General features: G+C 37.6%; 2 protein-coding genes across 6 annotated transcripts in view; one reads left to right on the top strand and one right to left on the bottom strand.

Moving 5' to 3' along the window:
- On the top strand, positions 1–26734 carry PYROXD1 (pyridine nucleotide-disulphide oxidoreductase domain 1). Of its 2 annotated transcripts, XM_019961473.2 has the most exons (13): positions 198–215; positions 3018–3098; positions 5474–5580; positions 8203–8322; positions 10786–10914; positions 14576–14649; positions 17977–18137; positions 18845–18945; positions 20214–20349; positions 21215–21327; positions 22173–22295; positions 24209–24346; positions 25870–26734. In XM_019961473.2, exons 4-13 carry the CDS (start codon positions 8251–8253, stop codon positions 26116–26118), a joined length of 1296 nt encoding a protein of 431 aa, XP_019817032.1. In that variant the 5' UTR covers positions 198–215; positions 3018–3098; positions 5474–5580; positions 8203–8250; the 3' UTR covers positions 26119–26734. The 2 variants fall into 2 exon arrangements, with proteins under 2 accessions (XP_019817031.2, XP_019817032.1); XM_019961472.2 differs by lacking the exon at positions 5474–5580 and having other exon boundaries at positions 1–215.
- The window catches only part of RECQL (RecQ like helicase), a 32809-nt gene continuing 31839 nt past the window's right edge, over positions 26199–27168 (bottom strand). For all 4 annotated transcript variants that reach the window (XM_070789977.1, XM_070789978.1, XM_070789981.1 and 1 more), the window contains one exon: positions 26199–26938. In XM_070789977.1, coding sequence (XP_070646078.1) covers positions 26786–26938 — 153 coding nt within the window. In that variant the 3' untranslated portion in view covers positions 26199–26785. The remainder of the gene's footprint in view (positions 26939–27168) is intronic.

The raw sequence follows: 27168 nt of genomic DNA, 5'->3' as shown, positions 1-27168 counted from the left end.
GTGTGAGTTCCCAGGCACCCGTAGCTCGGATTCTCAGGAGCATGCGCCGGAAGTGGGCGTCCTGAGCCGCTCCCTCTCCCGGAGTGCAAACATTTCCGGCTTCCCACTGTAGTCCTCAAACCACTAAGAGCATGGAGGCTCCGTGCTCGCCCCCGACGGCGGGGAAGTTCGTGGTGGTCGGCGGTGGCATCGCGGGTGTCACCTGTGCGGAGCAGGTAAGGCGGGAGCGCAAGCGATTTCGTCTCTCCGAGACCCTGGAGGCGCTGGCGTTCGAGGCTCCCTCCCGCCCCCTTTCCCTAGTGTTTCTTCCAGGTTGCTTTCACAATTTCCCTTGTCCCTACCCACCCCTTTCGTCTCCTAGGTATTAGAGGCTCTGTCTTAGCTCTCAGAGGATGTCCTTAGTACCTCGCAGGCTTCGCCTCCGGAGCAGGGACGAGGAATGGCGAGCAGTCGTTAGGGGAAACCCAAAGCCAACTGAACCTGGCTGTGGTCCTGGTGATGCTAGAGCAGATGCGAGGAGAAGAGGGATGGGTTATGACTAGGAAGTACTTGGCCAGAAAATTCCCCCTTCCTTCTTAATGACCTGATTGAATCCAGCTTCCTCATATTGGCCCCCGTCCTCAGTGCATCGTAACTAGATTATAAAGAAGTCCTTACGTTAAGTTTTGTATACTTTGGACTCCCAAGATAGAAGAGATGTCATCTCCAGTAATATCTTGTAAAACAGCCGACAGGGGCTTAAGTGAAGCGAGGTGATGCTTTTTTGATTTATAGTACACAATCGGACAACATATATGCCTGTGGAATATATACATGTAAATGTATTTTACATGAATACATGTATTCCAGAAGGGTCTAGATTATTGTATTGGTAAAAAGTAAATATAAGCAATCGTTGAAGTCATTAGAAATTAGGACGTTTTTTCCCTTAACTTCTAGCCTTTGGATGTGTGTAGATTTCATTTATTCATCAAGTAAACACCTATTATCCAGATACTGTACTAAGGACTGATTAGACTGGTACTAACAGAGCATGGTGCCTCCTTTTTGGAGACTCAAAGCCTAGTGAGTAATGTAAATAAATAAGTAAATCATTTCATCAGTGTGTTCACTACCTTACGGGTGCCTGTGGAGTTGGTGAGGAGCGAATTAGGGAAGAAGTGTCCTTTCTCACAGGAGATGTCCCTTTGTCTTAGTACAGTCATATCTCATTTTATTGCCCTTTGATTTATTGTACTTCATATAAATAACTTGTTTACAAATTGAAGATCTTCAGCAGGCCTGTTGGAGAAGGAAATGGCAACCCACTCCAGTGTTCTTGTCTGGAGAATCCCAGGGAGGGGGGAGCCTGGTGGGCTGCCGTCTGTGGGGTCGCACAGAGTCGGACACGACTGAAGGGACTTAGCAGCAGCAGGCCTGTGGAGCAAGCCTTTTTCCAACAGCATTTGCTCATTCGTGTCTCTGTGTCCTATTTTGGTAACTACCACAATATTTCAAACTTCTAAATTATTACTCTATTTTTTATGGTGATCTTTGATCAGTGATTTTTGATGTTACTGTTGCAAAAAAAGATTGCAAAAAGATTAACATTCACTGAAGGCTCAGCTGATAGCATTTTTATCAGTAAAGTATTTTTTAATTAAGGTATTACATTTTTTACAACACTTTCAGAACATATTTTTATGCACACTTAGTATTGACAACAATGTGTAGTATAAGCATAACTTTTATATGCACTAAGAAACCAAAATTCTCATGTGATTCGCTTTACTGCAGTCTTCACTTCATTGCAGTGGCAGGAACCGAGCCCGCAGTATCTGTTATGCCTGTATAGAGGAATGAGTAAGAGTTTACCAGGTAGACAAGAAAATACAGATATTTCAGAGGGAGGTAGCAGTGTAAATCTCAAGTGAAAAAGCATAGAACCATCTGGAAGCAGCAAAACTTAAAGTATGTGGTGCTTGGGGAAGGTAACCAGAGATGAAGCCAGGAATATTGGCAGGGACCTGATCATAAAGGATCTTTTAAGTCATGCTAAGAATTTAACAAAAACTTACAAGTAGTCAAATGATTGTGACCAATGGAGTAATATGATCAAATGAAAAATTTTGAAAGATTATTAATTATAGTGTGTTTGGAGCAGAGGAATCTGGTCAATATGAGACTGGAAGGCCAACTCAGAGGTGATAGTAGTAGTATGATAATGGAAGCAGAAAGTGAGGAAATAAATTACAGAATATACATAGGAAAGGAGAGATTGATAATGTCAGATATAAAAAAATTTAAGTAAGGTTGTACAAAAAAGAATGATGGATGTGTAGGTGAACTGAACATGCTCAGTTGGGTTGTTTTTTTTTTTAAGGTTTTTACAATAACATTTCTTAAAAGTTAACGTGCATAACAGGAAACCAAAAAGCACAAGCAAAAAACAAAGTCTTTCCTAATTACAAGCAGAGACAGATCAAGATAGATGGAGTTACAAAGCTGCAGGAGTTAAGAAAATCCTTTCAGGAAATTTAAAGTGAGCAAGAAAGAGGTTGTAGCTAAGGAAGATGATGAAACATTGGCAGATTAAACCTCTGGATTTGAAAAGACTCTCAGAGTCTATACTGGTTGGGCATTTGGAAGAGTAGGCATGCCAAAGCACTTGGGAAAGTTGCTTGAGTTTTAAGTGTTTTATTGGAAGTTTGCTGTGATTTCATTCAGCTTAAGACAAATGAAGTTATTTTGCAATGAAGAGAAGTTGGTTTAACTGTTAATTAGGAAGGTGGTTCCTTCTCATCCTTTTCATGGTAATTGTTGAGTGTAGTGTAAATGTGTGTTTCATTTTAATCAATATCAGAGTTGAACGCTTCTCACCATTACCCCATAAATATAGCCAAGACCCAGGATAATGGAGACCTTTAAAGGGAGAACAGTCAGTTTTTAGTTTCCTAAGTTTAAATTGCATTGTCTGTCTCACCCCTCTATGTACTAATACTTATTTATCATAATTTTCCTTTCTTTTTTTTAATAAGTTGGCAATTAATTTTCCATCAGAAGATATTCTCCTGATAACAGCTTCTCCTGTTATTAAAGCAGTTACAAATTTCAAGCAGGTAAGAACCATCATATAACTTTCTTAGTGTTAATTTTCAAAAACTGCAATAACTCACACAGCAATTAGTGTAATTGTAGTATTTTAATTGTTTAACAAATGCAGTTTTGGTACTCATTTTCAAATCATAGCTCAAAGTTTAGAGTTGTTCACATGAAATACCAAAAGCACCTGGAATGCATTAAATTTCTGGTTGTCTCTCATCTTTTCCTCCCTGCTCAGAAGTATGTTTCAGAAAGTTTCTCTTTTGAGGAAGGATGTTATGCGCATCTACATATAAATGCAAATATACATGTATATCTTTATTATAAGTGTGTGTGTATATACAGGTCAGAAGAACACTACCTCTGAGCCAGGTTTACACTTGCAGATAAGTAATGCTTCTGATGTGTAGTAAGCATCTCAGAACACTTTGTAGTTCCATGAATTTATTTTACACATAACATTATAATAGCAGTCTAAAGAGCATTTGGGTCATAGTATCATGGAAAAGGAGACGCCAAACATTTTTGATCTTGTACCTCATCTGTTAAAAACTTTTGCATTCATATCTTAATATTATAAACTACATACATGTAATGCTATAGTTCTGTATATTATAGGGCCTATGCAAAAAATAAATGAATAAAAGATGAAAAACATATAAATCTTTTCTTTCCATACTACAATGAAGACTACTCACATAGTCTTTGATTCAGTACAAGTTTTCCCTTATAACACTCTGATGATGGAATATGTATTTTTTTTTCCTTTTGGCATTTTGTATAGATTTAATCTTGAAATAAAAGTTAAATATTTGATCTTAGGGAGAAAAAACAATCTACCCATCTCCCACAAACACACTTTTCCAATCTTGAAGTGTGTTTTCTAAAAGTTCTTAATAATATTGTCTCTCAGGGAAGGGAAGAGATCAGTATACAGTTAACCTACCCCATTTTCATACATAAATCCCTAAGATTTACATAATCTCCTAAGACCAAGGGTAATTTAAGACCATATGTTGCACTTTATAACCTCCCTACAGATAGGTAAGATATCTTAGTACTTAGGTGTAGCCAAAAGAACTATGTATGGGATTGGGAGGACCAGAGAACAGATTAAACAGGCTTTTAATTTCTAAAAGAAAAAAGCATAAATTCAGTTATAGGCTACAAGTACATTCTTAGAGATGTATAGCTGAGTCTTCCAAGTACAAGTGTTGTACAGTAGAAAGAGAAAACTTGGGTTCTAGGCCTAGCGATTATTTACTGGCTGTGTGGCCTTGACAAATCTCTGTACCTGAGTTGCATCATTAGGATAATATCTTCCTTGCTTATTCAACAGGGTTGTGAGCTTAAGATGTACTAATATATGTGAAAGTGCATTGAAATAGCAAATGTCCTTTTTTTTTTAAGTGTATAGAAGTCAGAAATTGCATTCCTTTTATCACTTATTGAATACTTAGATTATTTATCATTGTGCTAGGCATCCAGGATATGGAAGTTAAAAGTATAGACCATACATGAATCAAAAAGTCTCTAATGGTTATCATTGTGGTTAGAAGAAAGAGTGGTAAAGAGGGACTTGGATAGTTATTCTGTATTATGTATTGTTTATTTGTTTAGTGTTAAGAGAACACATATTCATGACTTGTGTAATTTTTAAAGGAGAAGAGGAATTAATAGTAATTCACATTTATGGAGTACTTATTATGCTGTACTTCTAAATGTTTAAGTGTAGTAATGTATTTAATTCTTAACCCTGTGAAGTAGGTTGTTATCCCTGTATTACAGATGAGATAAATGTGTCACAGTGGGGTTTGGTCGGTTTCCAAGTATATTGTCAGGTTTGAATCCAGACACTTTGACTGTAGAGCCCACATGGTCAGTTTCTCAGAATGATTATTTTCTACTGGGGCAACAAATATGCAAGAAATAGTTATCATACAATTTGATCATTATCCTGATAGAGGCAAAAAAATGAGGTCATATACCAATATATTTATATCTGTACATACTGAACTTTGTGAAAGAGCGCCAAAGCCTACCTTTGGGAGTTAAAGAAGGCTTTACATAGGAAATTGCATTGAAATGAGATTTAAAGAATAAGAAGGTTTTACTGTGTTTGCAAGAGATCAAGTGGAGTTTCAATTAAGAGGAGTAGTCAGTTGTGTCAGATCCTATGGAATGGTGGTTGGAAAGTGGTTATTTCTAGTATAGATCATTGGTGACTTTCAAAGAATTTATGCAATTTTGAGAAATTAATGGGAGGTAATTCTAAAATGACAGCATGAACTTTTCTCTACTGAAAAAGTTGGCTATGAAGGTAGAAAAGATTTAGAATGGCACAACAAGAGGACATGAGGTCTAGCATTAAGTTGAATTTTATTCTTTTAAGGTGGGAACTGCTTGAGCATGTTCACCTGTTGAGATTAAAAAACCAGTGGGGAAGCCTGAAGATGAAGGAAAGCAAAGAATATATAACAAGGAAGGAGCCCTGAGGAGGTGAGAGGTGATGGGATCTGGAGCACAGAGCAGTGGATTGACTTTGAAATAGTGGGAGTGGGTCAAGGAAAGTGGACATGAGCAAAGAAACATCTAGATAGTGGGAAAGTAGTCAGAGTTCTTTGTGGTCTCTGTGTGTAAGGTGATTTGCCGAGAATTAAGAGGATAGAATAAGTTCAGGGAACATTAGAATGATGAGAGTTTGAAAAAATCACTGAGGGACTGAAGTATGTTACTAAGATGTTATTGCGCTTTTCACTATATTTGCACTGATGGTATAAAAGTAGGGGTAGCTACTTAACCCTGGTAGCCATTGTATTCTTGACTGCCACACAGTTAGTGGGAAAAATAAAAGCCATTTTTAAAAAAATGTTACTTTGATTAAATCTTGACTCTTGAGTGTGCATATTTTTAATATTCTATGACATAATATGTATGCATAAAGCATTTCTGCGTATGAAGAGTACAACATTGTCTCAAGGAAAAGCAGTTGTATACTTGCTGAGTTGCAAGATGAACTAGCTACTATTTTCATGGAACATCGCTTTTACCTGAAAGAAAACTGACACCACTGTGGCCATTCATGTTTGGAAAATGAATGAAGTGAGCCTGTCACTTCAAGAAACCAACCAATGGTATTTGTTGCCAATATGACAAAATTAGAGCTTTCAAGCAAAAATTAGATTTTTTTGAAAACTCATTCTTCACTGTGAGCCTTATAGTACTTAGCCTTTTCTCATGAGATTGGTGATAATAATAATGTGATTTTTTAAAAATATTTATTGATATGAAATGTGTCAATATTTGGAAGATCTCTGTAATTTTGAGAACCAGTATTATCTGATGTGTGAAATTACAAGATAGACTTGTAACTATCAAAGTGCAAGATAGACTAATGGATTTCACAGTCCCAATATGAAAAGTTCTTGACATAGTTTCAAATTCTACTTTGCATCTAATCTTTAAGAAACCATCACTTGTTGAGTTTTAGTGTAACATCAAGAAGAATGTACAGTTATCTCAAAGGGCTACATATCTGTGTGAGGCTAACTCTCTTCACGTACTTCAACCAAAACAATGGTGCAATGGTTTAAATGTAGAAGTGTAACTATTTTTTACAAAAAAAAACAAAACCAACTGAGAAAGCAGCCCTGTTTTACATTTTTGCAAATCTCTTTCATGTCTGGTTTAGTAGAATTTAGCTGGGTATCTGCTTCTGCATTCAAACCACTTCTACATTTAAACCATTGCACCATTGTTTTGGTTGAAGTACATGAAGAGAGTTAGCCTCACACAATGGAGTATTACTCAGCCATTAAAAAGAATACGTTTGAATCAGTTCTAATGAGGTGGTTGAAACTGGAGCCTATTGTGCAGAGTGAAGTAAGCCAGAAGGAAAAACATAAATACAGTATACTAACGCATATATATGGAATTTAGAAAGATGGTAACAATAACCCGGTGTACGAGACAGCAAGGGAGACACTGATGTATAGAACAGTCTTATGGACTCTGTGGGAGAGGGAGAGGTTGGGAAGATTTGGGAGAATGACATTGAAACATGTAAAATATCACGTAAGAAACGAGTTGCCAGTCCAGGTTCGATGCACGATACTGGATGCTTGGGGCTAGTGCACTGGGACCACCCAGAGGGATGGTATGGGGAGGGAGGAGGGTTCAGGATGGGGAACACATGTATACCTGTGGTGGATTCATTTTGATATTTGGCAAAACTAATACAATTATGTAAAGATTAAAAATAAAATTTTAAAAAAATAGTTATTTTTCATTAGAAGTGTATCACTTTTATTGGATCTGTTATTGTTACTTTTAATTAAGAAATATTTAAAATTTTTCTCCGTTGCAATTTCTAATGCAACAGATATTGCTAGGTCTAACTCAAAAACACAAAAGCTCATTGGGGTCCTCACTTGGTAAGCCTATAAAGAGGTCTTGAGACTAAAATGTTTGAGAACTGTTACAGCCAAGCAGCAGGATTTCCAGGCAGCATTTGAGGGCAAATACTAGTCTATAACATGTGTGGGTCTTCTGTAGCAGACTGGGTTTACAACTAGAAAATGGATGTAATTTGGTCTGTGGTTAGAAGTTTTCAGGGTAATTAATGGTTAAGGATAAGAGAGCAAGAAAGTAAAGGATTTGGAAAAAAGATGAAATGATCCATAGTGGAGTGCTAGTGGGATAGGACAGAAGGTGAGTCCAGGAGGAGGCTGACAATTTTGAAGAACAGGGAAGAAGAGTCCAAAGATTAGCTCACAGTAACGTTAGCTAGTAAATAGAAAGAGAAAGCTGCAAGGATAAAGAAATAGAGAAGATGTTTGATTAAACTGTACAGAAGTAAGTAGTGTTAGCCTTCGTTTTACAGGCCAGGAGACTAAGGCTCAGTGACTTCCTGACTTGCCCATGAGTGGCAGGACTAGTATTTGCATTTAGGTCTAAAGATATGGAGTCTAGCCTTCTTTCTACTGTGTATATTGCAGCTGGCAGAATTTCCTGTTTTATGAATGGGAAATAAATAGTGTCTTAAAAAAAATGAAAGTATTTTATTATTTAAAATTCTTAAAAAATTTAAGTATGCATTTTTATCTCTTTTGTCTCATATAGGTTTCTAAAGTATTGGAAGAATTTGATGTTGAAGAACAACCAAGTACCATGTTAGAAAATCGCTTTCCCAACATTAAGGTTATAGAATCTGGAGTAAAGCAACTAAAGAGCAAAGAGCATGTACGAGGACTTTTTCTTAATGACATTTGCTGTTGTTGAATCTTGGCGAGAGGGCTCGCCTGCCTGCCTTTGACCCCACCTGTTGCACCACCACCCAAGTCCCTGGCATGTAAATTTTAGTGACATTGATTCCTGTTACTATTAGGAAAATGTACCCTTTTTGTGAGTTTCTTAGGGATATATCATTAGGTTAGCCTTTTAGATTTTACATTTTAAACGAGCATTAACATTTGTATAGTGTTCACTGTATTCTGGGCACTGCATTAAGTGTGGGGTACAGGAGCAGTAATAGCAGAAACCTGCTCCTAGCAACTCTCAATGTAATAGGGAGTACAGACATGCATGTGTTTAATGTTGAAATATTATCAGAGCTCTGGTATAAAGTGTTTAGGAAGACCTCACAGAGTGAGTAAATACTGAGCTATGTTTTAAAAAGGTAGGCGAAGTAACAGTTCTCCACGTGGGAAAGGACATTCCTGGAAGTGGAGACTGCGTGTTGAGAGACCCAAAGAGAGGAGAAGGGGCATGTGGAGAGAGAGAGGCTGTCAAAGCGGTTGGGGTATGGATAAGGAAAGAATATTGGCCAACTAGGCCAGAGAAGTGAGTAAATAGGATTGTGAAGAACTTTTTATGTCATGCTAATAAACTAAGTTCATTTTATCATCAGTGGATAAATAGTAAAGAGATTCTAAGTGGAAGAAGTGTTGATAAAATATTCTTCTAGGAACATCTGACAGCAGTGTCAAAGACAACCAGGGTAGAACAAGTAGCTAGTAGCCAGTAACCAAATTAGAAGGTGGTTATAACAGTCCAAAATGATATAAGGCCCAAGCTAAGGCAGTCTCAAGAAAGCACCTTCTCAGTCTCAGATGTCAGAGAGTCTCAGTGTCATACGATACAGAGTATCTTCACATGAACTTCAGGCAGTAAGATGGGAAGCAGGGTTTGTGGTTGTTTCTCTGAAGCAGCTCAGGTTTGAGTTCTCCCTTAGGGAGAAGGTGTTATGTGTCATGTTTGAAACAAATAACTTGACAGGAAAAAATAAAAGTAAGAAAAAGTACTGAGTTTTATGAGAAAAATTTTACAAATCTGAATCCAAACACCACAGCAATTTCATAATATTTGTAATGGTAACACTTGTTCCATAGAACACCCATGTCAGTGAATCTGCACACTGAGGTAGGCTCAGAAGTATACAAATGAATTGTGAGGGAACTGACGTATTAGGGCACTTGAATGAGTCAGAGTGCCACATGTGTCCTGTATAATACACATGTCTGCCTTCTGTGATCCATCCTTCATATTCTTGAGTGAGTTAGAAATGATGCGTTCACCTTTTTGTCTCCAAAAATTTAACAGTAGTCGATAAAGAGGTTTCGTGTTTGTTTTTATAGTACCTAGGTGCAGATAATTTTTTAAATTTGGTCAGTGCCTATAACTTCCATTAAAATTGTAACCAGATTATCTAAAGGAAGACTTGGATAACATTTCTGTATGATTATTCTCTGTTGGTTTATTGGTTTTATGTTGTATTTGTTCTATAGCTGAAGAGTTAAAATATGTAACATATTTCAGTGGGTATGTACTTTGCTATTTGCTAAATTTTATAAATCAAACACAAGGTACAAAGATTAACTCCTAAAACCATTCCAGCAAAGTCTGACATCTCTCATAGTAGCACATGCTTATGTCTATCTGCTTTCTAAATGCTACTTTTACATGGATACCCATTCAGTATTAAGAAACAAAAACCATGGATCTCTGATATGTATTTTTAGACTCATCTAAATTCACTAGTTAAAAATTAATATAGTTAAAGCCAGTACATGCTAGGATTTAAGGTTAACATGCTTTTCACTTACAGAAAAATGTAATCTCCAAATAGCATGATGTGTGCTGGTAATGCGATTGTAATTTGTACTTAAGAGCATAAACACTTTTTCAGCACTTCTGAATTTTTAGATTCAGAAGCTATTGTTACGTCTTCTACCATTAACTATTCCTCTGCACCCATAACAGATATTAAGGTCTGATATGATTATAACCATGAGTATGCTTATAATGATTCCCTTTGAGATTAGAGTGTTTATCAAGGAAATGTTCATCAGAATGCTCAATTTAAAAATTTCTAAATGTTTAGTCTTTAAGGCCAACATACCTTTCCAGACATGAGATTCTCAAAGTTTTATCCAAAATTTTGGTAATGTACCTTTTCCCCCCCATGAGAAAAGGACTAGTTTTCATCAGATTTCTTAGATGGTTCATGGTTCCGAAGGGATTAGGAATCTCTGAGTTATAGAACACATTCTTGGACTTAGTTAGCTTTGTCATTGCTGTAGCAAAGTATTGAGTGCTTCCAAGAGGAAACCTTAATATATTTTTTGCTTTTGCCGTATTGAATGTTTCATAACTGTACTCGTGTATAAATGTTTCTCCTCTCTTCATTCCTGTACGGTTTTACAGTGCGTTTTAACTGAAGATGGCAATCAGCATATTTATAAGAAGCTCTGTCTGTGTGCTGGAGCAAAGCCAAAATTGATATGTGAAGGAAATCCGTATGTGTTAGGAATCCGTGATACAGACAGTGCGCAGGTAACATTTGGGTCACGCGAAAGAAACATGAAGACTTCTTAGACGTTTTCTGCATTTGAATCAAAGTGCTATACTTACAATGTTAATTTCTAAACTGTAGCAGCAGAAGAAACTCTTCATGACTCATAAACCAAAAAGTAGTATAATGTTCTAGTACTGCCAGTTTGAGTTTAGTTTTAGTTGATAATTTAGGGCTTCTCTGTGGCTCAGATGGTAAAGAACCCACCTTCAAGACTTGGGACCTGAGATCAATCCCTGGGTCAGGAAGATCTCCTAGAGAAGAGAATGGTTACCCACTCCAGTATCCTTGCCTGGAGAATTCCATGGATAGAGGAGCCTGGCAGACTACAATACATGGGATTGCAGAGAGTCAGACACTGAGCAACTAACAGTTAATAATTTATCTTGTTTTTATTCATGTTCTTTATGTGTTATCTCAGGTATAATGTCTATGCTGAAGGTTACAACTTACATTCAGTTCAGTCCAGTCCTCAGTCATATCTGACTCTTTGCAACCCCATGGATTGCAGCATGTCAGGCTTCCCTGTCCATCATCAACTCCCAGAGCTTACTCAAACTCATGTCCATTGAGTCAGTGATGCCATCCAACTATCTCATCCTCTGTCGCCCCCTTCTCCTCTTGCCTTCAATCTTTCCCAGCATCAGGGTCTTTTCCATGTTGTCAGTTCTTCGCATCAGGTGGCCAAAGTATTGGAGTTTCAGCATCAGTTCTTCCAGTGACTATTCAGGATTGATTTCCTTTAGGATTGACTGGTTGGATCTCTTTGCAGTCCAAAAGACTCTCAAGAGTCTTCTCCAACACCACAGTTAAAAAGCATCAATTCTTTGGCACTCAGCTTTCTTTATAGTCCAACTCTCACATCCATACATGACTACTAGAAAAACCATAGCTTTGACTAGACGGACCTTTATTGGCAAAGTAATGTCTCTGCTTTTTAATATGCTGTCTAAGTTGGTCATAGCTTTTCTTCCAAGGAGCAAGCATCTTTTAATTTCATGGCTGCAATCACCATCTGCATTGATTTTGGAGCCCAAAAAATAGTCTCTCACTGTGTCCATTGTTTCCCCATCTATTTGCCATGAAGAGATGGGACCAGATGCCCTGATCTTAGTTTTCTGAATATTGAGCTTTCAGCCAACTTTTTCACTCTCCTCTTTCACTTTCATCAAGAAGCTCTTTGGTTCTTCTTTGCTTTCTGCCATAAGATGACACGCTCTCTGGTGTCATCTGCATATCTGAGGTTATTGATATTTCTCCCAGCAGTCTTGATTCCAGCTTGTGCTTCATCCAGCCTGGCATTTTGCATGGTGTACTCTGCATATAAGGTAAATAAGCGCGGTGACAATATACAGCCTTGACATATTCCTTTCCCGATTTGGAACTGGTCTGTTGTTCCATGTACAGTTCTAACTGTTGCTGCTTAACCTGCATACGGATTTCTCAGGAGACAAACCACACATTATTCTACTCTGATTGGGAATATGTGATTTGTATCCTAAATGATGTAATGATCTTTTTCTCAAAAGGCAAAGCATGTCCAAAACTTACTTCTTAGCAAATAAATTAATATTCAGAAGATCTTTGTGATACAGAATCCTAGAACTGAAAAAGATGCATGGTTTGTTCTGCTCAGGAACAATGATAAACTATCCCAAAAAGGTGAAATTCTATCTTCAGAACCTTTTGCAACTTCTTTTGGTAATTTATTTCAGAATTCATTGATCCTTATTGCCAAGAACATCTTGATTCCAGTCACAATACTCCTGTCTTACCTCAAGCTCAGTGTTGTTCTGTCCTATGAGGTAGTAATTTTATATTTACATAATAAGATTTCACAGCATATTAAAAAGCAGAGACATTACTTTACCAGCAAAGGTCCATCTAGTCAAAGCTATGGTTTTTCCAGTGGTCATGTATGGATGTGAGAGTTGGACTATAAAGAAAGCTGAGTGCCAAAGAATTGATGCTTTTGAACTATGGTGTTGGGGAAGACTCTTGAGAGTCCCTTGCATTGCAAGGAGATCCAGCCAGTCAACCTTAAAGGAAATCAGTCCTGAATACTCATTGGAAGGACTGATGCTGAAGCTGAACCTCCAATACTTTGGCCACCTGATGTAAAGAACCGGCTCATTGGAAAAGACCCTGATGCTGGGAAAGATTGAAGGCAGGAGAAGAAGGGGACGACAAAGGATGAGATGGTTGGATGGCATCACCAACTCTATGGACATGAGTTTGGGTAAACTCCAGGAATTGGTGATGGACAGGGAGGCCTGACATGCTTCAGTCCATGGGGTCACAGAGTCAGACACGACTGAGTGACTGAACTGAATAAGATTTCATCGTCTGTAAAATTGATAGCAATTTTTTTAATCTTATTCTTAAATAGGAATTTTAGAGAATACTAGAAGAACTTGATTTTGTTCTTGTGAACATTTGAGGTTCATATTATGAAGGATTGAGTTCATAACTATGTTATGGCAGTCCTTTGTGTACATGAACTCATCAGTCCTCATGAAAATCCTGTGGCAGTCATTACTCCCACTCTACAGAGAGGAAACTGAGATGGGGGGACTAAGCTAACTGCTTCAGCTGTTCAGCTGTCATCCTGAAGCAATGGGACTTTTCTCTACTTCGGAAAGTACCATGAGAATGATTTCTGGGCACTTTTTCTCCAAGCTCATTGTGATCTTTTTTGGTGGGAAATGGGAAGCGGAGGCATCAATTAGCTGTTTTACAGTGGTGATAACATTTCAAAAACAAATACTAGATATTATTATGTGCCTGCTACTCCTAACAACTTTATCTCCATCATCTTGCTGCTGCTACTGCTACTAAGTCGCTTCAGTCGTGTCCGACTCTGTATGACCCCATAGACGGCAGCCCACCAGGTTCCCCCGTCCCTGGGATTCTCCAGGCAAGAACACTGGAGTGGGTTGCCATTTCCTTCTCCAATGCATGAAAGTGAAAAGTGAAAGTGAAGTCGCTCAGCCGTGTCCGACTCTTAGCGACCCCATGGACTACAGCCTACCAGGCTCCATCCATGGGATTTTCCAGGCAAGAGTACTGGAGTGGGGTGCCATTGCCTTCTACCCTCCATCATCTTACTTAATGCTTAAAAAACTTTGAGATATAGTCACTTCTTACTTTCATTTATAGTTGGGAGGACCTGAAGTGCAGAGAGGTTAAGCAGCTTGCCCAAGGCCACCTAGTTAGTAACAGCTGGAGATAGGGACTCTACAGTCTGTGCTCTGAACCACTGTGCCACTGTGCTCCTCATTTCTGTAAGTTCTGAGTGACTGCAGGGAAAGTGTCGACTGAGGGACTAGAAGGACAGGAAGAATCCTGTATCCAGGATGTAGCTCAGTGTCATGTTGGTAAATTGACTTGGTCCAGTAGTTGGGAATGTAGTAAGCTAAAGGCAGAGCCTCGAGCTGCATTTGAGTGTAATGACATACAAGGCAAAGAAAGCTAGAAGAAGCGTTGCTATAAAGGCAATCTGGGGTGAAACACGGAGACAACATTTATTATATTAATCAGGAGGGTACATCCTGGCAGAGAGGGAAAGAGATTATCGGTAAAGCCTCTTGCTTCAGGCATTGCCCATGCTACAAAACACTTGTCATTTTCTTTTTGATACAGGAATTTCAGAAACAGCTTACTAAAGCTAAGAGAATAATGATCATAGGGAATGGTGGTATCGCACTCGAATTAGTGTAAGTACATGTTTTTTAATATTATGTAAGGATTGCTCTGTGATTCGTGTTGTTATTGGTAGACGAGAAAATATCTTGTCCTGAAAAAATCAAAGATAAGGATACTTGTTTTTCATACATTTTCAAGGAGAAAATCCATTTTTTTTTTAGCTTTTATGAAATAATTCATAGTTGAGAAGGTTAATTTATGAAACATAAAGAGTTTCAGGAAAGCTTTTGGTCTTACTGGCGACTGGTTAGATTTGACTCATGCATGTGTTCTTGTAAGCATGTACTATATTGAAAAACAGTTTAAATACGTACACCTTTAGAGAGTCCTGCCCATGGTCCCCATAGCTATTTGTTGCTTATACCCCATCCTGCTTCTCTCATTTACATTACCCGTCTGGCCGTGAAACCCAAAGTTTGTGAGTTTCTGTTTCAAGATACGTGATACTCCCACGTAACGGGAGTAACTCTTGGTTTCTGGAAGTTTGGGGAATGTGAACACCTTAATATGAAAAACTGTCATCTTAATATGGTGTTTACAGTTTGCAAACCATTAAGCAGTATCCTGCTGTAGTCTCCAGAGCACTGATGCACTTTCCTTGTGATTTTATCTTTCCGCAGATGGCAGACATGGACTAGTCTAAATATTTTTCAGGCCAGAAAGTTGGGTCTGGCTACAAAGAGGACAAATTTATATCCAAATAAGGAATCTGCCAAAACCCTGTCTTTGCTCTCTTTCATTTGTTCCAGCCCTGAGACTAGGTTTTTTGCCTCTTTTTAGAGGATGGTGAATCTCAATGGAAGCCTGTAAGAGTTCTTGGATTGCCTGAGTATGAGCATTGGCAGTCATTAATGTAATTATGAAGTTTGTGGCATTGTATGGAAAAATGCAAAGAAAAAACTAGAGTCAAGACCAAATGGGCCGGAAGAAGAAGGCATAGATTTATTGTAAGAGGGGCTTCAAATCCTTACATACACATGACAGATTTTTCTCTTATCAGTTATCACCAAAAGTGGAACTTAATACTATTATAAACATTGAAAAGTTTGCTCACATTCAAAAAGTTTCCAAGTCTCACAATATTTAATCCTATTCTTTATTTAGGTTGGAGTTTGAAGACCATATACTTGGATAAAATTCATAATTCTATATTCAGTAAACTCTGATTGTTTAAGAAAGTGCCCATGTAGTGCTATTCTCTCGGTTTAGATTAACTGAATGATTAGGCTTTTTTGTCTTATTGAAAAATGACATGTCCAGACTCTGTTGCTAATACTGATTTCTTCAGTATGCCTTCATTTCAGCTATTATCTCTGTTTCCAAATATAGGTTATTCCTTTCTTTTTCAAGCAGACATAGTTTTTCATAATTTCACAAAATGTAATACTTCATTGTTCTCTGTTTTTTTTTTTAAAGTGGTTTTAAAAATGAAAGCAGAATTTCCCCAAAGTGTGATGATAACCTTCTTGCTTATGCATCTTTCTGAGGACATAGTTCATAGGATAAGAGGATTAGAGGGCATCCTGTGAGGTATAGCACATCCAGGAGTTATTTCTGGTGGTTACTTGTGGCCCACTGGTCAAGCATCAGTATTTTATTTTAAGCTATACTGCTATGTGTTATGTTGCTACATTACTTTAAAATACCAAAAAAAAAAAAAAATTGTGTATAAAATTGGAATATAAAAGTGTATTCTGCTTTCTGTTTACCAGCAATATTATATGATCTGAGCAGTATGAGATATAGAATGGTCTCCAGATAATCTGAAATTTAGTAACTATTAAGTACTCTGCTGGCATAAGAGAGGAGGAGAAATAAAGGCCCACTGGAGAAGGCAAAGGGCTCCTTTACCATACAACAAAAAGCATAAACATCAGATACACCTGGATCAGATGTATTAAACATTCTTTCTTCTGTCATCAGCTTATATGTTTGTTAGCCTTGAAAAATCATATAACCTAACTATATTATGTCACTCTGAGAAATAAAAGTGCTAACACTTTTTACCATAAATGGATGTTAAAAACCAGTGAAATTAACACACTGATTACCATTGCAGTTTCAAATAAAATCCTAGTATAGTTAGAATGACCATATATCCTGTTTGTTCAGGATTGTCCCCATTCATTTGTACCAAAACATGTATTAAGAGCAGATAAATTATAGTGAACTCCAGGGACTTTGTGGAGAGACTATTAAGAAAACCACATTCGCAGTGTCCAGACCTAGATAGAAAACTGCTGAAGCCCAGAAGCTCTTGCTACCTCATGAACATTAATGGAAGGTGTTTTCTATATACCCTGGGATTCCTTTTTTCCTCTAAGATCCTTCATTTTTCTGTGACCTGGGTCTTTCTTTGGCTAGATGTCTTGGAAATTTCTTAGATGAAAGGAATTCATTGCAGGGTAATCATTTCCTGTACAACAAAGTTAAGATTTTCATTGTAACTCTCATTCTTTCTTTTTTCTCTGTCCTTCATAATGTGCTTTGAATACATATTAATAAAATATTTGTTCACAAAGAACAACTGTCTGAATATTGTAACTATTTGTCATCCATCCTTCCATTACTGATTACACTGTAACTAGATAAACCAGGCATTGCTCACTCCTGGGAACCCTGGGGGACATTCATATAACTGTGTTTAGAAATTGAACACGGAGAAGGCAATGGCACCCCACTCCAGTACTCTTGCCTGGAAAATCCCAGGGACAGGGGACCCTGGTGGGCTGCTGTCTATGGGGTCGCACAGAGTCGGACAGGACTGAAGCAACTTAGCAGCAGCAGCAGGTGATATTCATTAAAAATTGTATATGCTGTTCAGTGCATATGTGTGCATGCTTTGTCACTAAGTTGTGTCCAACTCTTTGTGACCGCATGGATTATAGCCCGCCAGGCTCCTCTGTCTATGGGATTCTGTAGGCAAGAATACTGAATTGCCATTTTCTCCTCCAGGGATTCAGAAGGAAATGGCAACCCACTCCAGTGTTCTTGCCTGGAGAATCCCAGGGGCGGGGGAGCCTGGTGGGCTTCCGTCTATGGGGTCGCACAGAGTCGGACACAACTGAAGCGACTTAGCAGCAGCAGCAGCAGCCTCCAGGGATTCAGTGTATATATTTGTCATGTATATGTTCTCTAAATAAACTTTAAATTTCCCCTATTATTCTACTTTAACTCTTATTACCCTGAAACGGTATTATATTCTGCTTAATAGTCATTCTCAGTTTGCCTTAAAATATTTTCTTTACTCTTGCCCTAAGAGGTAATTGTTATTTATCATACAAAGATTTCTTCTTACACTTTGAAATTGCTCTAAGTAACTTTCATATTCCTTTTAGGTATGAAATTGAAGGCTGTGAAGTAATTTGGGTCATTAAAGATAAAGCAATTGGGAATACTTTCTTCGATGCAGGAGCAGCTGAATTCTTGACTTCAAAGCTCATTGATGAAAAACCAGAGGCTAAAATTGCACAAAAAAGAACCAGATATACAACTGAAGGTAAGTATGGTATCTAGCTCATTCATTCACAAATGAGACTTTACTTTTTAGCCAAATAGAAAAAGGCTATAAGAAAATTTAGCAAAATATTTTGATAGGACTATAGATAATACTTATTTCTATTTCTTTATGTAACTTGTAAGATTATAGACACACACATATATGTATGTAGGATATATTTTTTATGAAAAATATGTATAACTAAAACTGCAAACTTAAAGTGAATTAAATAAACCAGCCCATCTACATCTGTGCAGGCAGATGCTACAGTTCAACAACACCTAAGTTTATAAGATGCAGTGAGTTTAAAAACAAATAGTTTTTTAGTTTAAGAGAGCTTTTTTTTTCTTAAATGTTTGGCTTATAAAATTGAACAAGAATTTTGTAAGTTTGGGTCACACTAAAAATTGATGAATTTTTCAAAATTTAATGTCTGATTTTCTTACTCTTTATATTAACCAGTGATTATAACATCCATGAAGCACTCTGTATGTGTTTATACACAACACTCAATTGAAAAATTATCCATTTTGTAGCTGTATATCACAAAAAACTAATGAATAAAATAATATAGATAAGTTTAGTCTTGCTGTATGAATGTGTATATGAGAATTATTACATTACCTAAAAACTTCTGAACACAAACATAATTCCCTGCCTGACAGTTTTTGTATCCTTTGGATTTTGAACTGAGTTTGTCTCTTCAGGACGGAAAAAGGAAACACAAGCCAGAGCTAGTGCTGGTAACGTAGGCAGTGCCCTGGGGCCTGACTGGCATGAAGGGCTGGATCTTAAAGGAACAAAAGAGGTATGTTTTCAGGTACTGTTTAAACATACCTAAATTCAATTTTAAATTCTTGAACTGTTTGTTAAAGGCTGGTTATTAAGCCTGTAGTCAAAGAAGTGGCCAAGTCATTTTCCTTAAAACCCATGGTGTTAGGAATGGACTCCGAGGCCAGTTGGCACATTTGAACTTTAGAGATAGATCTCCATACACACAGGCTTTAGTAAACACACCCATCCTATTTTAAATTCATCTTTTCCAAAGGTCTCTTTGGATGCAGTCTATTCTAAAGATTATTAGATTCTAAATAAATTACACATTTAATATCCTAATGGCATAAGCAGATGAATTGCTCTTACTTATTTACTAGATGTTTTAGTTATTTGTGGTTAAAAGGCTATGTATGATATTTAAATATTGTAAGAAATACACATACAGTCTTTATTACTGTGTATGATTTCTTTTCAGCCTTCATTAGGTTGGAGTGGGCCTGGCTTCACAGTATATCAAATTTTGTGATGGAAATCACACAAAATCATTTATTCCTGCACCTTCAGGTCCTACAATTAGTGGTATTTTTAACTTGCAGCTTCAGTTTAGTTCAGTGAACATTTGTTGAGTATCTCCTACCTAAGGGGCACTTTACTAAGGTTCTGGAATATAACAATCGGGATATGTCAACTTACTTTTTAGTCCATAACAGTTATAATTTTAAAATATATACAGGGCTTCCCTGTGGCTCAGCAGTAAAGAATCTGCCTGCCAGTGCAGGAGACACTGGTTCAATCCCTTATCCAGAAAGATCCCACATGCCGTGAAGCCACTAAGCCTGTGCTCTAAAGCCTAGGAGCCTCAACTACCAAGCCCATGTGCCCTTCAGCCCGTGCTCCACAGCACGAGAAGCCTCTGTAATGAGAAGCCTGTGCCCTGAAACTAGAGCAGCCCCCTCTCACTGCAACTAGAGAAAAGCCTGTGCAGTGACAAAGACCCAGCACAGCCGAAAATAAATTAAAATATATATATATACATGTAGTTATTGATGAGGCTTCTATTAGAAAGTATCCCCTTTGTGCCACCTGCCAATTCAACTCTTGATCTCTAAATACTAAATGAGTTTCTGCTCACTTTTTCCATACACAAAACTAAGAGGCATATTTGGGAGCATTAAATGTGTTTTCACTTATAAGAATTTTTTTAAGTTTCTGTAAGGGTATTATAAATTTTTTCTTCATCATCAGTAACCCATCCTTCTTTCTGGAAATATTATGGTGACCAGTACTTCTTTATTTTAGTTTTCTCATAAAATTCACATTGAAACCATGTGTGAAGTAAAGAAAATTTACCTTCAGGAAGAATTTAGAATTTCTGAGAAAAAGTCCTTGACTTTTCCAAGAGACCATCATGATCAGTCAGTTACTACTGATAAAGGTAAGTGATGAAATAAGAAAAAATAATCACTTTTTTAAAAAGAAGACAATTTTGCTTTATTGTTATATTTAAAAACTCCATACTTCCATAAAAAATTTAAATGTGAAAAGATAAAACCATAATAATGTAAATCATTTCATTTTCAGTACTTAACTCTTTGCAATTTCTAATAAATTCTATAGAGCTTAACATTTTATGCAGGGCTCATTGACCATCATACCCCTATGAGTGAATTAGAGTATATTGTAGATCAAGACAAAAAATAAAAACTAAAAAGCTGATGCTCTTAAGAGTTGAAGTGACATCCTCAAAATCAGACAGATTGAAATCTATAAGTTGAAACTAAGGTACAGATCTCCTGAAATTCCTATTCTACATTCCCATGAGAACTACTCTATGAAATATATTCAACTAAACCTCCTATATGAGATACCCCATTGCTCTGAATTCTTTGAATTTTTTCATAGGAAAAAGGATTGTCTGAATGTCAATAATAAGGGAAGACTTTGAAAAATGAGTAAACTACTTGGACTAAACTCCTGATGGAGTATAGTTTATTAATAAAGATTTTTAAAGAAATAATTTATAAAGTGATTATCAATTTACTTTGTTAGAATTTGTGTCTAAATTTGAAGGAAAAATGTTTAGAATGCCTGCCATGGTTTCGTGATTATACCCAAAATAAGAAGATGGAATTGGTCGTATTAAAATTGTTTTAGCAAATGTACCTTGTAAATATTCTTGAGTTACTGTTTTAAAGTCACTTCTTGCCTCGTTTTTCTTTGTTTTACTCGTCATATTCACATAATGTTACAGGCTGTTGGTGGTGATTACACTTGAGAACAATTTTTTTTTTTTTTTTAAGAAATATGGCCTGTGTATGTGGAATTGACCAATGAAAAGATATATGGCTGCGATTTCATTGTCAGTGCTACAGGAGTTACACCAAATACAGAACCTTTTCTCTGTGGCAACAATGTAAGGTGAAAATTTTTGTCTCACTGTGAACATTGCTAAAGTATTAATTATTTGTGAAGATCTCTAATTCTCAAGCATGAACATTGTTCATTTGAAGCGTGACACAGAACTGTAATTTAAGATGGCTGAAAACAATTTAATTTATATTCATGTCTTCATGTTCAGTATTTTTTTTACTGTCAAATCCTTAAGCAGTTAACATCCCAGCATTATTTAAGGTGACATAATGCACGCTTTATTTATCTAAATGTTGGTAAGAGACTGAAGTGTATGCTAAGTCACTTTAGTCCTGTCCAGCTCTTTGCGACCACATGGACTGTAGGCTGCCAGGCTTCTCTGTCCCTGTGATTCTCCAGGCAAGATTACTGAAGTGGGTTGCCATGCCCTCCTCCAGGGGATCTTCCCGATCCAGGATCAAACCCGCTTCTCCATCTCCTGCATATGGCAGGCCCCCATAGGAAGTGGGCCTCAGAGACTGATACTTCCTATGGATTCTTAAGAAGTGATTCTTTTAGAGAAACCAGCATGTATTTTTTGCTTTTTAGCATTTGAAGCTTGTAGTAACTGAGGAATATTTTTGTAACTCTGAGTGGGGTGGTCATATGTTGATTGGCAGTTTTTGATGTTCTAAGAATTTGAAGTTCTAAGAATGCTATGGGTTCATCTTTAGTAGGAATTTGACTGACTGGAAATTCAATAGTTGTCTAAACTTGGCAGCTGTTTCACTTTCCTCACTAAAAGTCAGCATATCAACATGTAGAAATTTGACTTGTTCTTTTACTTCAGAACGAAAAAGTCATGTTTCCTTTTCCTTACCCCACGTGCTTATGAGGAACATTGTTTAGTTTGATGTAGGAGAAGACGGTGGCCTGAAGGTGGATGACCACATGCACACGTCCCTCCCTGACATCTACGCTGCAGGTGATATTTGCACAGCCGCCTGGCATCCCAGCCCTGTCTGGCAGCAGGTAAGCCGGCATACCTGATCACAGGTGTTTATCAGAGAGTCCATCTGAAAATAAAGGAGCTGTCACGAGTAAATGCAGCTTTCTGGTTTTCCAGCTTTTCTACTTCAAGTGGGAAGCTATCAGAGGTTTTTTTGGTCACAAAAACAACAAAACTCTAGAATTTTTCCCTTTTGTTAAGGTATTACATAGTGATGGAATAGACTGGGATGTCTTAATTTTTATGACTGTTACTTTTTCATGCTCAGATGCTTACCAGCAGTGTCCAGTAGAACTTTCTGTGATGACAGATACATTCTTGTACTTTTGCAGTGTCCAGTCAGGTAGCCACTAGCCACCTGTCTACTAAGCACTTGAATTGTGGCTGTGACTGAGGAAGTGAATTCTAATTTTACTTGTAATTAAATAGTTATGTAACTAGTGGCTATGATTTAGGACAGCACAGCTTTAGATTAAAAAAATAGCACACTGAGATTATAAACCATACATTGTTTCTGCTGATCTGTTCCCTGTGGGAATTACTCAAAGGATGTTCCCGTGGTGAACAGCCTTCCTCAGCCTAACAACCCCTTCCACCTGGATCTAGATTTCTCCCTGCTGTCACAGTGTTGCCTGCCTCATGATGGTGGGGCAGAAATCCTAGAGGAAGATACTCTAGACAGTGGCCAGAGCTGGTGTTTTAGGAGGAGGAGTGTCAAAGGTAGATGTTACAGATAAAAGAACCAGTCAACACACTTACCTTGGTAATACACCAATAAAAAACAAAAACCACTTACCTTGGTGAAAGACCAGTTCCACTGGTTGGGCTATTATTCATTCAGATTAACTGGGGTGTGAAGTAGTAGAAGAACTAGATGTATTTTAAGAATCAGCTTTATTATTTTTATATATATCAGCGATAGCATCAGCAAGAGGATGATGTCAGCCATATTTCTAAAATGCTTCAAACTAGCTTGCTTTCAGTTTTCTCTACAATGACATCCTATGTCGTTTTTATGGCATATCTGTCGCAAACTCAATTACGAATTGGAGTTGCTATTTTTGTTGTTAACGTTTCAGCCCACTAAGGGTTAAAGCTGGGCTTCCCTGGTAGCTCAGCTGGTCAGGAATCTGCCTGCCATGCAGGAGACCCCAGTTCAATTCCTGGGTCTGGAAGATACCCTGGAGAAGGGATAGGCTACCCACTCCAGTATTCTTGCCTGGAGAATCCCCATGGACAGAAGAGCCTGGCGGGCTGCAGTCCATGGCATCAAAAAGAGTCGGACATGACTAAGTGACTAAGCACAGCACAGCAAAAGGGTTGAAGTCAGGGAATATGTAAATTACATCCTTCATGTGCCTCATACTCTAGTATAGGAAAGAAATGTCCTAAAATAAACTGGTGTTTCTTACTTTGAGTGACTCTAATAAACTCATCTCTTAATTTGCATAAGCAGTAATTGTTTCACATAGTCCAAGACACAAACTGAAGGAACTTGGAGGCTAAAATGCATTAGTAACAGTACAGCAGTATAGTGTCACAGGCCAGTTCTGTTGGCCATTCTCTAGTTGTTACTGTGCTCTGTAAGCTGCTTTCTTACTTCACCAGACCTAACCTTGTTTAGAGAGGAGACTGAATTAAAAAAAAAAAAAACTATCACTTCTTTCAGAAATTCTTAAAGCTTATATCCATGCTTACGGTTATTATTTTTTGCACACAAAAAAGACATTAGTTGCCACACATGAGGGGTAAGAATTATCAAATACCAGAAGCAGTTAGTTAGTGTGACAGTGATCCAGGCAGTTAACCTAACAAGCTAGGTGTAACTATTCTCGGGGACTGTCATGCACTGTAAGGAATTGTACTAGGTTAAGGTGGTAACACTTTTCAAATAATGATAATGAAAAATTAAATTGCATGACCTTCTTTATTTCAGATGAGGCTGTGGACCCAGGCTAGACAGATGGGATGGTATGCAGCAAAGTGCATGGCCGCAGCTAGTGTAGGAGAGTCCATTGACATGGATTTCAGCTTTGAACTTTTCGCTCATGTAACAAAATTTTTTAACTATAAGGTAAGATAGATAGACAAATATTAACAGTACCTTTCCTGCTTGTTAGTCTTATAACTAATTACAGTCATCTAATTTTCTCATGTGAATAAGAGCTTAATCTGGTTTTAATCACTGTACAAAAAATGACAGATTTCCTCATTTCTTACAAACCCATAACTGGTATTATTGCTGGAGGCTTCCCTGGTGGCTCAGAAGGTAAAGAATCTGCCTACAGTGCAGGAGACCTGTGTTCGATCCCTGGGTTGGGAAGATCCCCTGGAGAAGGGAATGGCAACCCACTCCAGTATTCTTGCCTGGAGAACCCAGGGAGACAGGAGCCTGGTGGGCTACAGTCCTTGGGGTTGCAAAGAGTCGGACACGACTGAAGCACCTAACCATGGTCTCTAGTCATCTGATAGTCAGACCTACCTTCTCACTGAACTCGTGTAGTTCAGGGGGGAAAACAATCTCTTCCAGATTTGTTCCCTGATGGTACATTTCTGAGTTTTATTTGAAATTCAGTCCTCCTTTGTGAAGGGAACTAACAGCTATTCATATTCAAGAATGAGCAGGTACTACCCCCTACATATTATTTAACCCTCTTTACATCACTCTGGGGCAGGTTTTTTCCTCCTCATTTACTGACAAGGAGAAACATACACATACAAATATATACATAAATTTCAGAGAGATTCAACAATTTGCCCATGAAAGCTCTCAGTTTCTTATTCACCCTTTAAATCATGACTCCAGGCTGATGTAGTCCATGTCCTACATGTTCGTATATTCACTAGGTATTTTTAATGTTCATATACATTGTATGGTCGCAGAAGGCAGTGGCACCCCACTCCAGTACTTTTGCCTGGAAAATCCCATGGGCAGAGAAGCTTGGTAGGCTGCAGTCCATGGGGTCGCTAGAGTCGGACACGACTGAGCGACTTCACTTTCACTTTTTACTTTCATGCACTGGAGAAGGCAATGGCAACCCACTCCAGTGTTCTTGCCTGGAGAATCCCAGGGTCGGGGAAGCCTGGTGGGCTGCTGTCTCTGGGGTCACCCAGAGTCGGACACGACTGAAGCGACTTAGCAGCAGCAGCAGCACACATTGTATGGTAGTGTCATCTGTAGAGTAAATGCATACTGTACAAATGTTTTCTTTGGTTCCTTGTAAATGACACTTTTTTTTTAATATTTATTTTAATTGGAGGTTAATTACTTTACAATATTGTATTGGTTTTGCCATACATCAACATGAATCCGCCACAGGTATACACATGTTCGCCATCCTGAACCCCTCTCCCTCCTCCCTCCCTGTACCATCCCTCTGGGTCGTCCCAGTGCACCAGCCCCAAGCAACCAGTATCATGCATCGAACTTGGACTGGCAATTCGTTTCATATATATTATGAAACATATATTATGTTTCATGGCACTTTTAACAGTAAAATTTTGTGATTTCCCATTCTAGGAAAACACAAAATAACTGTGTATTTTGTTTCTTCTTAAGTACTCACTAAAATAACATTTTTCTATTTCTCTATATAGGTTGTATTACTGGGGAAATACAATGCACAGGGCTTGGGTTCAAACCATGAACTCCTGCTGAGGTGTACCAAAGGGCAGGAGTACATCAAAGCCGTCCTGCAGAATGGGCGAATGATGGGCGCTGTCTTAATTGGTGAAACTGACTTAGAAGAAACATTTGAAAATTTAATTTTAAACCAGATGAACCTTTCAGCATATGGAGAAGATCTGCTGGATCCAAATATTGATATAGAAGATTATTTTGACTAAAAAGGGCATTTCAAGAGCTATATCAAGTTCCAAATAAGATTTAAAAAGTCAGAGGATTACACAGATTTATGATGACCAGCTGAAGTTAAAATAATTTATTTATAGGGGTTTTTTTTCTAACACAAAATTGACCACTAATTATGTAAAGATAAGTCTGCAGTATTCATTTCTGTGTTTTCAACTCAGAGACATTCATTTGTGATTTAGCTTTGAAACAAATTAGCTTGTTACCTACTTAACCAACAGTGTGGTGTCTGGTTAACATACCAGAGCCATTCTTTGACCCTGAAAGGCAGGGTGTGGTTTCAAGAAGCTTAAGCCAGTTGTGTGAAAAGAAAAATACAGCTAGCTGTGACAAGGCATAAAGAACTTAACAAAGTTACACGAACTTAATCTCCTACGTATTTTACATTTAAAGGGTTTTACAATAAAGTTAATTTATTTTTCCTGTTTCATACTGTAAATTTATGCAATTCATGATCTCAAGACCTCAGAATGTCTCAAAATTCTCAAGTTTTCAATACTTCAGAGATAAATTCTGAAAATGTAGCTCCATATGTATAAAATATTAATGAAATTGTCTTAAAATTAAACTTCTGATTAACTACAAAACTAACAGTGTATCCATGCATAAGTTATTTTCTTGGAAAATTTAGAAACAGTCATCTCATGCATTATCAATTTTTCTTTTCTTAGCCCCTGTATTCTTACAATCAGGTTGCTGAAGCATGTTTGCAGACCTCTTCAGGAAATTCCTTGGAGTTTTTTCTTCCCTCTTTTTATTAGTTCCTTCAGAATGACAGGTTTGAGGTGATTCAGTCTGCAAAACAACAAGACAAACACTGGTAAAAATTCAGCTATTTCATTTTCTCAGGAGATTAATATCGAGTCCTTCTGTATTAATCAGCTCTTTTAAGTGTCCACTGTTATTGTTTTTATTTTCAAATTTCTTCCAATATGAGCCCCATCTTGAATAGGAAGGGCTGTGCTATCAAGACCATAAAGAATACCTGACATGTCCTTGGACACACTGGTGCCTGCTGAGCTTTT

The sequence above is a fragment of the Bos indicus genome, chromosome 5 (assembly GCF_029378745.1).
Source record: "Bos indicus isolate NIAB-ARS_2022 breed Sahiwal x Tharparkar chromosome 5, NIAB-ARS_B.indTharparkar_mat_pri_1.0, whole genome shotgun sequence".
Taxonomy (NCBI): Eukaryota; Metazoa; Chordata; class Mammalia; order Artiodactyla; family Bovidae; genus Bos; species Bos indicus.
This window is presented reverse-complemented; position numbering and strand designations above follow the sequence as displayed.